At 46.0% G+C, this 12,162-nt stretch overlaps 2 protein-coding genes across 2 annotated transcripts; both read left to right on the top strand.

The window, feature by feature from the left end:
- The first annotated feature begins 807 nt into the window (after positions 1 to 807).
- LOC136471575 (uncharacterized) lies at positions 808 to 2,352 on the top strand. Its single transcript, XM_066469320.1, has 3 exons — positions 808 to 1,299; positions 1,716 to 1,946; positions 2,062 to 2,352. The coding sequence occupies exons 1-3, from the start codon at positions 907 to 909 to the stop codon at positions 2,350 to 2,352; spliced, it is 915 nt and encodes a 304-aa protein (XP_066325417.1). The 5' UTR covers positions 808 to 906.
- Positions 2,353 to 5,274: 2,922 nt separating this feature from the next.
- On the top strand, positions 5,275 to 10,983 carry LOC136471574 (glycosyltransferase BC10-like). The gene is made up of 2 exons (XM_066469319.1): positions 5,275 to 6,069; positions 10,168 to 10,983. Exons 1-2 carry the CDS (start codon positions 5,278 to 5,280, stop codon positions 10,813 to 10,815), a joined length of 1,440 nt encoding a protein of 479 aa, XP_066325416.1. The 5' UTR covers positions 5,275 to 5,277; the 3' UTR covers positions 10,816 to 10,983.
- The last annotated feature ends 1,179 nt before the right edge of the window (positions 10,984 to 12,162 follow it).

The raw sequence follows: 12,162 nt of genomic DNA, 5'->3' as shown, positions 1-12,162 counted from the left end.
AATGATGTAAACACCTTGCATTAAGACATAAAACATCCAGTGAAGTTTAGCTTTATAAGAGTATATAGATAATATTTTTTTTATATATATTAGGGCACTCCCGACTAAAAAAAACTAAGTTTCTATAGTCATTTATTACGGTGCCAACTAAAAGAAAGATGTTGTAGCGTGGCAATTAAAAAAAAAGGGAGAACAAAATAGTTTTTTAGATAACAAATTATGTTTACACGAGAGTGAAAATATAAAGAAATATGATAGGCAGATGATGGAGAGAAAATACATAACTTGAAAAAAGGTCATTTTGTATATAAATTAATAGACATAGAAATTATACGTGATTTTTTAGTATTATAGAACTATTCATATTAAATTCAAAATTATTTAACTTCTCTAGAAACTGGAAACGAGACTCATTCTTTTCATGAGGATTCCTTTCGTGGTGAAGTTCAAAACTAAATTCAAAACTTGTATTTAGAAGTTGCACAATTAAAGTTGCCCAGTTGGGCAATGAAAAGCAGCAGCAGCCAGCGCCCATCGGCCAAGGGGAGGTGGCCTCACGGACGCTCGTCGTGTCATCCTGCTGTTCACCTTTCTCGAAGACCATAGAAGAATTCCCATATTCTACTCAGCAAGACAGCAACACGAGCATGACGAATCAAAAAGTCATTCGTGTCTCTTCACCTGGCGCTGCATGCATGCTGCCACGTATCCGCCATGGCCGCCACCTCGAGCCAGCGCGCGCGCTTACCAAACTACTTGTAGCTAGGATGGTGACCAGACCACCAGGCTGCCTTCGTTCTCCTTTCTTCTATCCTCGCCGTCCGTCCCCGAGACTCCGCCTAGCTACCAATACCACCATCTCACCTGCACTCCATTTCAGTGAGGCTGGTCAGGGGCTGCACAGCCATGGTGAAGCTGGCGACGGCGCGCGAGTGCCACGCATACAGCCTCGGCGCCGGCGCGGGGTCCGGCACGGCGTTGCGCAACCGGTGGGAGTACATCAACGCCGGGGTGTACATCTTCGCGGTGGTCCTCCTGGTTGTCGGATTCCTGGCGCAGCTCCCGCCGTGGGGCGGGTGGTCCAGCAGGCCGGGGCTCGTGGTGACCGCGACCGGGCTCGCCGGCGTGCTGGCCGTCAACGCGCACGACCTCCTGGCGCACGTCGCCGGCGTCGATTACCGCCCCGGGATGGTGGCCGGGCTCGACGCGCAGCTGGCGCTCGTCGAGCTCGCCGTCCCCGCCGTGCAGATCGTCGGCACCGTGCTCATGCTCGTCGCTGTCATCTTCTTTGAGATTCAGGTCAGCCTCTTCTTCTCTGAATCGGGACTCCGAAGTGTTAAGCGCAGTCTGTACAAATCGATTCAGATTTCGTGAACATGATTGTATGGTTGCTTATTTTGAAATTTGAACCATATATGGATGAAATGGGAGTTCTGTTTATTCACTTTTTGAACCCACTAGATGCAGTGGCATGCATGGAACAGAGCATCTCTGAACCTAACACTCTTGTTCTTGTTAATAAAATTCATGTAATATTCTCATGTTCCAAAGAGGCTTAAGAGATGCATTTTCAATTATTGATGAATGTACCGTGCACCATATAAGTCCGATCGTAAGCTTCAGTTCTGATCTGTCTGAGAAACACGATGGTCAGGGTTAGGTTTGATCACAAGTAGTTTCAGTTCACTCAGCTGGTATTTGATTTCATGGTACAGATGGAGAGAGGGTACCGGCACAGTCTGAACCTGCTCATAGCCGGGCCGGCGCTGTGGTGCCTGGGGTCCGTGCACAACATCTGCCAGGTCTATGAGCGTGCCAGCGGGCACGTCCAGCTCCTGCAGAAGAGCGTGCAGATCCCACTGCTGCTGGGGAGCACCCTCTTCCTCATCGCTGGCATCGTCAACCGGCACGACCCCCGCAGCCGCCACTCCGCCTTCGTGCTACTGGTAATTCAGGAATAATTGAACTGTCAATTTTGGTAATTTAGTAGTAGCAAATGACAGTAGAGCCAGCTGACGTATTTATATGGGTCGTCGTCACTGATGATGCTGATGAGTGCAGGGGAGGAGCTGGGCGTGGTTCTGCCTGTTCGGGAGCCTCCTCTTCCTCGCCGGCGGCGTGCTTAACCTGCTCAAGGTATTCAAGACGCAGCAGATGGGCGGGCGGGGCCTGGAGAAGCTGCGCGGCGGCGCGCAGGAGCGGCTGGCCCTGCAGAGGGAGGGCAAGGTGCCCCTCATCCTGGAGCACGGCCACGGCGGCGGCCGGAGGGGCCCTGCGGCAGGGGCGATGCCACCGCCACCGCGTCCGCCTCCCGGGTCTTACAAGGACGCGCTCGTCAGCAGCGCCAGCTAGGAACACCGATGATGGTTGATGGCCTTGTAGATGCTCAGGATTTCACGTGGAACTGTACTCTGTTTTTGATCATCAATCACGCACGTTCACGCCTGGGTTTGGTTGAATAAGCTTTACTACTGCAGGTGTGCTGACATGTCGGTAATAAGCGAATAATTGCTATCTCTGCAATAATATTGGGATATTTCGACTGTTTGAACCTCGTAGTTTTGAGAAAGAATCTATAGTTTAATCAGGAGGAGTGAGCGCCGAAAACCTCTTCTAGTTTATTTAAATAAAGAATGTTTAAAGTCGGAAAAGTCGAGTCGATTTGCTGGCCGCCGAGTAATCAAATTGGACGATTAATCGGGGACTAATTGAAACTAATCGATGGCTACTCGCCAGTCGATTCGATTTGCTATAGGTCTGCACCAAGCCACCAAACAGGCCAACATACGGTAGGTTCAGCATTGTTTCCAGAGCCTTGCCAAAAGAAGTCAAAAGAAGGTGGCAAAAGAGTAGCATCTCATCAGAAGTCAAAAGAAGGTGGCAATCCAGTCCAGGTCCAGCAACCAGAGTACCAGAGCCTTGCCACCAGGCCAGCGGCCAGCGAGAGCAGAACACTCCTGTGGGCTGGAATTCGCTGGGCTTGTGTTGGGTCAATTTGGACCGGACCCAGCTCACGAGTGTGATGTCGTCCACCAAAGACAGTCATGCTGGTAGATGAACTGATGAACAGGCAGCCGCAATTGCCGTCTTAGCTGGCCGATTAATTTCCCAAGCACGCAGCAAGCCCACACTTACCTGGGTGAAGTCAACGGATAAAAAAAAGAAACTTTAACTACATATGTCGTACATTCCACCTCGCCATCTATGCACCATCTCCCTCAACGTGGCATCCTTCGACTCCGCTTGTGTCTCATCTTACTCCCACAAGAGAGAGAGAGAGAGAGAGAGAGAGAGAGAGAGAGAGAGAGAGAGAGAGAGCAAAGGAGAAATTAACCCAAGTGAATTGACAGTTTGACACCAAAAAAGCCCCTAAAACACGAGACACGTGCACGCACCTAGATGCATTTTGAATTACATATAAAATTTTTTGTGTTGTCCAAAATTCGTCCACCTATCAAAAGTGATGGAGCTTAACCTACGATTTGGGAGGAGGGGCATGCACTAGGCTGTAAACTATGGTAAGATAACCAGCTAGTGCTTAGAAGTAATTGAGCTTAGGCTTGCTTAATTACTAATTCTGAGGCCCGAGGCCCTGTGTGGTCGCTCCAGTTGCACCGTGCAGTATATGGCCTCATATGCTGTCACTTGGCAACGCTCTAGCTAGCAGCGTTGGACGACCAGATAGACCCAACAGCCCTCCTCCCCCAACAAACTCACCGTAACTCCTCTCGACAAATCGTTTAATGTACCTATTAAGGGTCTTTTTTATTATCTAATCTAAAGTTTAGTTGACTAAAGTTGAGGATTAAAGTTTTAATTCATTTTAGCAATCTTGGACCATGGGATCCAAACACGGGCTAAGCTAAGATGGGGATCACAAAGCGCTCGTAGCTATTTTTTAGGCGGCTATGTTTAAGGTACCTAATTTTAAACATGTTGTCCTCAGTATTGATATGGAATTGCAGGACACCCGACGGAAAGGTGAGTGGATGAGGCCAGTCTCGTAAACAGACTACAAAGGAACCCCAAAGTATAGCATGCATTTGCCATTTGTCAAAAGCTAACGACTAGTACGGTGTTTCTTTAGGACACGGATCGAAGAATAAGGTGATCCAAAGTGATAATAGTTAGCTGCTAATAATTAGCTCCTTAAATCTAAAAAAAGTGTACCTAATAGTTTAGCTAATTGTTAGCTGAATACCAAACTAACAACTATTTTATTAGTTGAAAAAACTAGCTAATAGCAGCTAATGTTAGTTGCGGTCTATCAGGTAACTAGCTATTAATAGCCAATGGATCCAAACAGATGGCCGAAAGCTTAACAACCTTCCCCAAACGGCTACTCTAGGCTGGAATCATCAACAGCTGGAACTGGCATGCGACTGTGTCTGTCTTTTGCCTCGATAACAAAGGTTGTTTGCTGCAAACGGAAGGCGAGGCGAAGCAGGGCCTTTTCGTGCACCGTAGTCGTGGAATATTACTTGCCCGGCGCGTCTGTATCCTCCCTCGCTTTTGCCCGCACGGGGAAAGCAAAGCAAAGCTGCGCGCAAGATACTTGGATTAGCGCAAAGGCAAAGCTTTGGAATCACACAGCCATACAGGAGAGCCTGGTGTTCAATGCAATGCAATAGGAGGGATGTTTTGACCAGCAGCCACCGGCATGGCAGCGCGACCAGAAAAAAGTGGACGTCCTGACAACTGCCATGGCATGCAAAGCCGGCTTCGGGCTTCGGGAGACCGCGACCACCGAACGACGATTGACGGGGAGGAGCGATGAATCCAAACAAACGGAATGCCGTGGCCTGCGACCAAGTCATCGCGGAACCCACACCACACCTGCCTCGGAAGCTTTTTTTTTTTTTTTTTGAAACATTGGAAGCTTCTTTCAGACGAGGTGCCCTGCCTCCACCTACCCGCCTCTGCCTGCTGTTGCTGCTCCTCATGATATTCCCCATCATTTCATTATTGTTATTACTATTACAAATACTCTAAAAAATGATTACTCTAGTACGTATTTGACGGGGGTGGTAGTATTACGTTACGTGCGCGTGTACTACTGGGTCACGTGTGCTGCGCACCGCATCGCCATCGATACCCCATCCCGTGGTCGCCGAACCCCAGTTGGCACCCTCACCGGCAGCCCCCTGCTCACCGGTTGCCCTTCTCGTCTCTCGCAGTCTCGCCTTTGAAATTCAATGCCCTCCTTTCTTCGTCTCCCAGCACAGCAACCGCCGCGAAACTAGCGACGCGCTCTGACGCGGAGTACTGCTAGTTGCCATGACTACGGCCAAGAACCTTAAGCAGCAGCATGTGTTGCCCATGGCGGCGGCGGCCGCCCCGCCGCTCTGGCCCGTCAGGACCAAGCTCCTGCTCTGCGCCGCGCTCGGCTTCACGCTCGGCGTCGTCGCCACCGCGTCCCTCATGACCTCCTCCTACGCGTCGTCGTCCGCCGCGCTCCGGGGAGGAGGAGGAGCGCTCGGCCTCTTCTTACCGCCGTCCGCCACCAGGAACGCCGTCCAGGATCGCACCCCGCCGCCAGCAGCACGTTCGCAGCCCAAACAAGGCGCAGTGCCGCCAGCGCGTTGGCACCCCAAACAAGAAGGCGCGGTGCCGCCAGCGATCCGCCGCGCTCGGATGCCGGCCGCGGCCACTGGCACGGGCATGCCACCACCGCCGGCTCCTCCGGCGGCGGGCATTACTACTAGCGCTGCTGCTACCCCGCCGCCACCGCCTGGTATTGGCGGCGACAAGCCGGGACCGGCAGCGCCTCGGGTTACTACGACTGCCTCCGGTGGCAATGGTAGCAGCATCATCATCGGTGACGACGACGAGGAGGAGGAGCTGATGGCCAGGGCGGCGGCGGCGCCGAGGGAGGTGCCGGCCGGGACGGTCCCCAGGGTGGCGTTCCTGTTCCTCACACGCTGGGACCTGCCCATGGCGCCGCTGTGGGAGAAATTCTTTGACGGGCACCGCGGCCTCTACAACGTCTACGTGCACTCCGACCCGGCGTTCGACGGTTCCGAGCCGCCGGAGACCTCCGCCTTCTACCGCCGGAGAATCCCCAGCAAGGTCCGTGCGCTGCATTCCTTCTATACTACTACTGCTGCCTACTCCAATTCAGTATAGAATTCATTCACTGCTCCCATGTTTAATTCGCAGAAATTTCCTTGTCTCGAACTTTTTTGGTACTAGCATATAGATGAATTCTTAATTTTGAATTACCATCTGATCGTCTCATGGATCGCATTCATCCGTCTTGCACATTACGCGTACTATATAGTATGGTTTAATGATCTATTTGCATTTCCAAATGATGAATGAATGCTAGCTTAAAGCGATGGAATTCAGCTCACTAGAGACTAGACCCACATTTTAATTGTTAATACAATAATTAATACTCTAGACGGAGCAATCCGGAATCCAGATCCATACGGAAAGTAGCATCCTAACTGGATTAGGTGTACGCCATGATTTAGAAATCGACACATGCATAACGGCGATGATGCCATGACGGCAAAGGCATAGCGCCCGCATAGGCCATAGAGTCTCCTCCTGCCAATTGTCAAGTGGCTCTATAGCTCCTCGCGCGATCGACGAGGAGGAATTTTTGTTTCCACATGTGCAAAGCACGGATTCCACAGGGGGCCGGCGATGGGTTCGAAGCCTAGATCGAGACCGATGCCGTTGTTTTCATCGTCCAGAACTCGAGATGGCAGAATTTTCTTTTCTTGTACCATTGCCTATTGGTCCTCGACTGTGTCTCAACTCTGAAGCAAACAAAAGTCGAAGCTTCCCTACTAGAATCCCCTTTGCTTGTGACGCGGCTGTGTGCCTTAATTGTGCATGCACTTGAAACCACTGCAGCTGCTTCGGAGGTGCATTTGCCAACCATGGTCACGGTGATATATACCACCTAGTGTGGCATCGGAATAATGGTAACAGAAAAATAGCTAGCGTACAAATGCGTTCTCATATAACAGTTAATAAGTGTCCAACTAATAATTAGCTTATTTGATCCAAAAAGATCCAACTAATAGTTTAGCTAATTTATACGCAAAAAAAATAGTTTAGCTAATTGTTAGTTGGACGCCAACTAACAACTACTTTCTTCGTTTCAAATTATAAGATATTTTAGACTTTAAAAAAAACTTTTTGACTATTCTAAATTATTGTTTTTATTGTATCTAGACATCGTGTATATCTAAGTAAATAGCAAGCTACGTATATAGAAAGCCAAAACATTTTATAATTTGGAAGGGAGGGAGGTGTATCTTACTAGTTAGACAAAACAACTAATAATTAGCTAGCTAATATTAGCTATAAACTATTAACAGTTAATGGATCTAAACATAAACAAATTATCATCTCTACTACTTAAAAATTCGTACTAAAAATTTTGCAAGGCAGTCCTCGAACCGTCTTTAAAAGCCTTACGTTCTAGGCATGATTTTACTCCTATAAATATCAAGGAGAGGTTAATAGAGGTGCTTATTTCTTATTATACCCATATTAAATACTAGGGATATTATAGCTAGCTCTATATCTAACCAATAAATAATTGTATCTTAAAACATCTTCACCGGATCTCCTATACTCTTTCATATCCCTTGAATAGGAGATGGAATATATATATATATATATATATATATATATATATATATATATATATATATATATATATATATATATATATATATCTCCTATATGATCTCATTTTCCTATATTTTTTAGAGATATCTCAAATTCTATCTACTCTCCCCTAAAGACATGAGAGATAGAGAGGTCTCCTATCTGCCAGGTCCCACTTCAACTACTGCCACAACAGATGTGGCGTCCAGTTGCCACGGGCCGTGCCGACCATCGTCTGCTCACCGGGCCACTTGACACTTTGCCACGCTACACAACCTGCCTCCGCTCTTGTGTGCGAAGAGAGGAGAGGAGGGTCGTGTGTTTAGGAGTGGATAATGAGCCAACCATATTTTTTTAGCTTTCTTTGAAATTGACATAATCTTATTTACCATGCTTCCTTAAATTTTTGAGACTCAACTTCAAGCCGAGCCTAACGAGCCGAGTCGAAGTCGAAAGTCACTCAAAATCAACTCATTTATTTTGAAAGAAAAATGAGTTCAGTTAGAGCAATTTCTAAACAAGCCATCGAGCCACCTCAAGCCATCAAGCCACCTCGACGAGGTTTTTGCTCAGCCCTACGCATGTTGTCCGCCACCTGCCGACGGCCCGTGTGCATATGAGAGAGGAGAGATGGAGAGGCACCGTGTGTGAAGACGAAAGGCCGTGCCAATGGTGGGGGAAGAAGATTACATGATAATGGGTCCCACTTGTCCGGGTAGAAATTAAGAAGATCTTTTTGGCAACCTGAGGAAGCCATGGTCCCTTGCTTGTATGCAATAGTTGCATTTGAAAGATTTCTCACAGCTGGTTGTACGTATGAGAGAAATGATAAGAGATTTGGTGGAAACGCCCTTAGCTAATGTGATCCCGACTCCACTCCTTCAAGATGCATGGACCTTGGGTGTATCAGGGAGCCGAAAGCCCGAAACCCCATAAAGCCCTGCCGCCAAATGAGCATTTGGCATGCATGTCGGTGCGTAAGACGAGCAGATATGGATATCCCATGCAGGGTTCAAAATTTCGGCGAAATTTCGCGAAATTCGGTAATTTCGGTGGTGGCCGAAAGAAAAATCCGAAATTTTGTAATACACTAATACATGTGTTATATAACTTTAGACTCAATTTTTTATTGTTTATATTGCATATTTCTGTATTCAATAGATGTGTAGTCATAAATCATACTAATATTTGTTTAGATTTAAATGTTTTTTTAGAAAAAGCATACTTCATGTGCTAGTCTCTAAAAAAATTTCGCCGAAATTTCGGCCGAATTTCGTGAAATTCGGTAGTTTCGGTGGTGGCCGAAATTTTTGCAATACCGAAATTGAAAACCCTGATACCATGCCGGTGGAGACCCTCTGTGACTTTAGATCACCTTTTCGGTGCATGGACCTAACTTTCCTCCTAATACGTACTTCCATGGATGATTTGATTTATTATGGCTGGCATATAGTGATAGTGGCATGGATGATCGAGGAGGATGTGCCATGTGCGTTTTTTCTATAACATAATACTGATATCTGGAAAGCAGGAAAGGGCTATTGTTGTCGGTGTCGGCTCGTATTGTGATGAGTCTCAGCTGGGTGGTAAATGAAAACAAAACTGTGAAAATATAAAAATCTATGATTGAAATATAAAAATCTTCCGTGCTCCTGCGCTGTAAAGGGCTATATATTGCATGCATGATTGATGACGATTACATGCCACGTTGGTTGAACCATCCATGTCAACATTACATGCCACGTTGGTTGAAAAGTACTCCTGCATGCATGATTGATGACGATGGAGCCTATAATTAATATACAACAAACCGTCTTGATAATAGGAAATTATGCATTTGCTTAGCTTGCTTCTCCGAATTGCCAATATTTTTTTGTTTGCGTATTCTTTTCCACAATTGATTGAAATAAGGGTCCCATCACTAAGTTAGAGAAGTATATTTGGCCAATAATTACGTACCCTGTCTAGTCACATTTTTGTCTTTCATAAGTTAATGACCATCTCAACGTTTATTTATAATTAAATTTATGTTATGTTAAGCTGGCTATTGGAAAATGATAGGTGTAGGTTTGTTTGGAAATTTAGTTTTGAAATATTATACTTTTGCCATGATTTTAGTTAGTTTTGAAATATTATATTTTTGCCATGACTTTAGAATTATTACATATATCCTGTGCGTTGCACTTGCATCGGGGTCACGAGTTTTTTGACTGAACCTCAGTAATTTGACTGCTCGAGAAATGAGAACTGCATTTATTTTAGGACCGAGGGAGTAGTTTATAAAAAAAATACTTGTGAAAATTGTGCTTCGGATACCACGTCGATTTCTAAACCACACATGTTGAGTTTGGAGGTGGCACTACTCTCCATTATTAAAATGCCATTATAGACAACAATATATCTTTTTTGTCACAAGACTTGTCCTAGTTAGTACTACGAAACAAAATGCACATCGCATGAACACATGGAGGGAAAATTAATTGTCCTAATTAGCACGTTCATTATGCTTTGTATAATAGAGTCTGTATAATAATGCAGGAGGTGAAATGGGGCGAGATCAGCATGGTGGAGGCGGAGCGTCGTCTTCTGGCGCACGCCCTCCTAGACGACCACTCCAACGCCCGCTTCGTGCTGCTGTCGGAGTCGCACGTCCCGCTGTTCGATTTCCCCACGGTGCACTCCTACCTCGTCAACTCCACCAAGGTGTACCTCGAGTCCTACGACCAGCCGGGCGCCACGGGCCGCGGCCGCTACCACCGCCGCATGAGCCCCGTCGTGGCCCCCTGGCAGTGGCGCAAGGGCTCCCAGTGGTTCGACCTGGACCGGGCCCTCGCCGCCGACGTCGTCGCCGACCGCGTCTACTTCCCGCTCTTCCGGCGCTTCTGCCGCCGCAACTGCTACGCCGACGAGCACTACCTGCCCACGTTCCTCAACATCCGGCGGCCGTCGTCGGCGGGGGCCAACCGCAGCCTTACGTGGGTCGACTGGTCCCACGGCGGCTCGCACCCGGCGCGGTTCACGAGGATGGAGGTCACCGTCGACTTCCTCCAGTGGCTCAGGGGCGGCAGCACGTGCACGTACAACGGCAGGACCACCACCGTCTGCTTCCTTTTCGCCAGGAAGTTCCTGCCCAACTCGCTCACCAGGTTCTTGAGATTCGCGCCCAAGGTGATGGGTTTTGGCTAAACCATCAACGACGGAGGGGGCGGCCGGCATTAAAAATTGAATTGAGGCTTACAAATTTTTTTTTAAGGATGGGATCGGGTGATTGTTTTGTGAGGAACCTCAAATCCATTCATGTACAGTTATAATTTAACGTCACTCTTTAGTTCTCTAGCTGCGTGTGCAAATTCCTTTTGAATTCTTCTTTTGTAAAGAAAAGTGTACAGAGGACCAGAAAGGGTGAAAACCAACAAAAGCTCATCATCGTGGCTGTCATGCAGTAAGATTATCTAATTCTTTCCCTATTACTAGCTCGACCTATTGCTGAAAACACACAAAACGATTTCTTTTGGACAAAAAATAGCTTGGTCTATTGCTGAAAGCAATTGAGGTTGAATCTCCCAATAAAAATAATCAAATGCTTTGCTATATCTCAGACAAATAGAATAAATGACATTAATGTGAATATACATTTAATAAGTGGATTCTGAAATCCATATAGGCCATGTTCGTTTGGCTGATAAGCTATCGCTGAAAGTACTGTTGGCTGATCTGTTGTGAGAGAAAAATACTGTTCGTTGACTGAAAAAGTACGGCTTATAAGCCAAACGAACATGGCGATAGTTCTTGAAGAATAAAAATCGCAACATATGGAAATTAAAACACATATAAAGTATTAAGAAGTCTAAGGTGAATATATTCCTAAATGAATATATTTTTGACAACATTCCTCAATGAATATTGAAGGCTTTGAAAAGATTTAGTACCATAAAAGGATAAATTTTGTTTGTATTGCACAACTAAGATGTTGCAATTGATGCGTCAAGTATAATGCTCATATTTTCTCATTTTTATAGTTCTCAAAAGAATTCTGAGCAAAGTCATTGGCATACATAGTATTATGATATTGTATACCATTAATTATGCACAAATATATAAAAAGTGTGATTTCAATGTTTTGAACAATAAATTCAAAGCATGGCTTTATGAGGGGGATTATTTTTTGAATCTATCTTTAAGTTGAATCACTAATATTACAAAGGTCAAGAAAATCGTATTTGCTAAAACATTTAAGTTTTTACATAGACCATGAAGATCGAGATAACTCCTGAAAATATAAGATTAAGAAGGTTAAGTGTTTTACTCTTTTCTCCTATGTGAATTTTTACATTAAGGTTTTTTTAGACGTCTTTAATGAGGCAATATGTGTAGTTCAACCTGTGAATGCAACGTACTTTTTCTCCCAAGAGCCGTTTTATCCATTGATTTTTTTATGTGCTTTTTAATAAGACATGCATACGCATCTGTTGTAATCTCCCAAAGAAAGTGTTGTAAAATATACAGCTTTGAACCAAGAAGGAAAGGAGGTGG

Source organism: Miscanthus floridulus, chromosome 8 (genome assembly GCF_019320115.1).
Source record: "Miscanthus floridulus cultivar M001 chromosome 8, ASM1932011v1, whole genome shotgun sequence".
In the NCBI taxonomy this organism is placed as follows: Eukaryota; Viridiplantae; Streptophyta; class Magnoliopsida; order Poales; family Poaceae; genus Miscanthus; species Miscanthus floridulus.
This window is presented reverse-complemented; position numbering and strand designations above follow the sequence as displayed.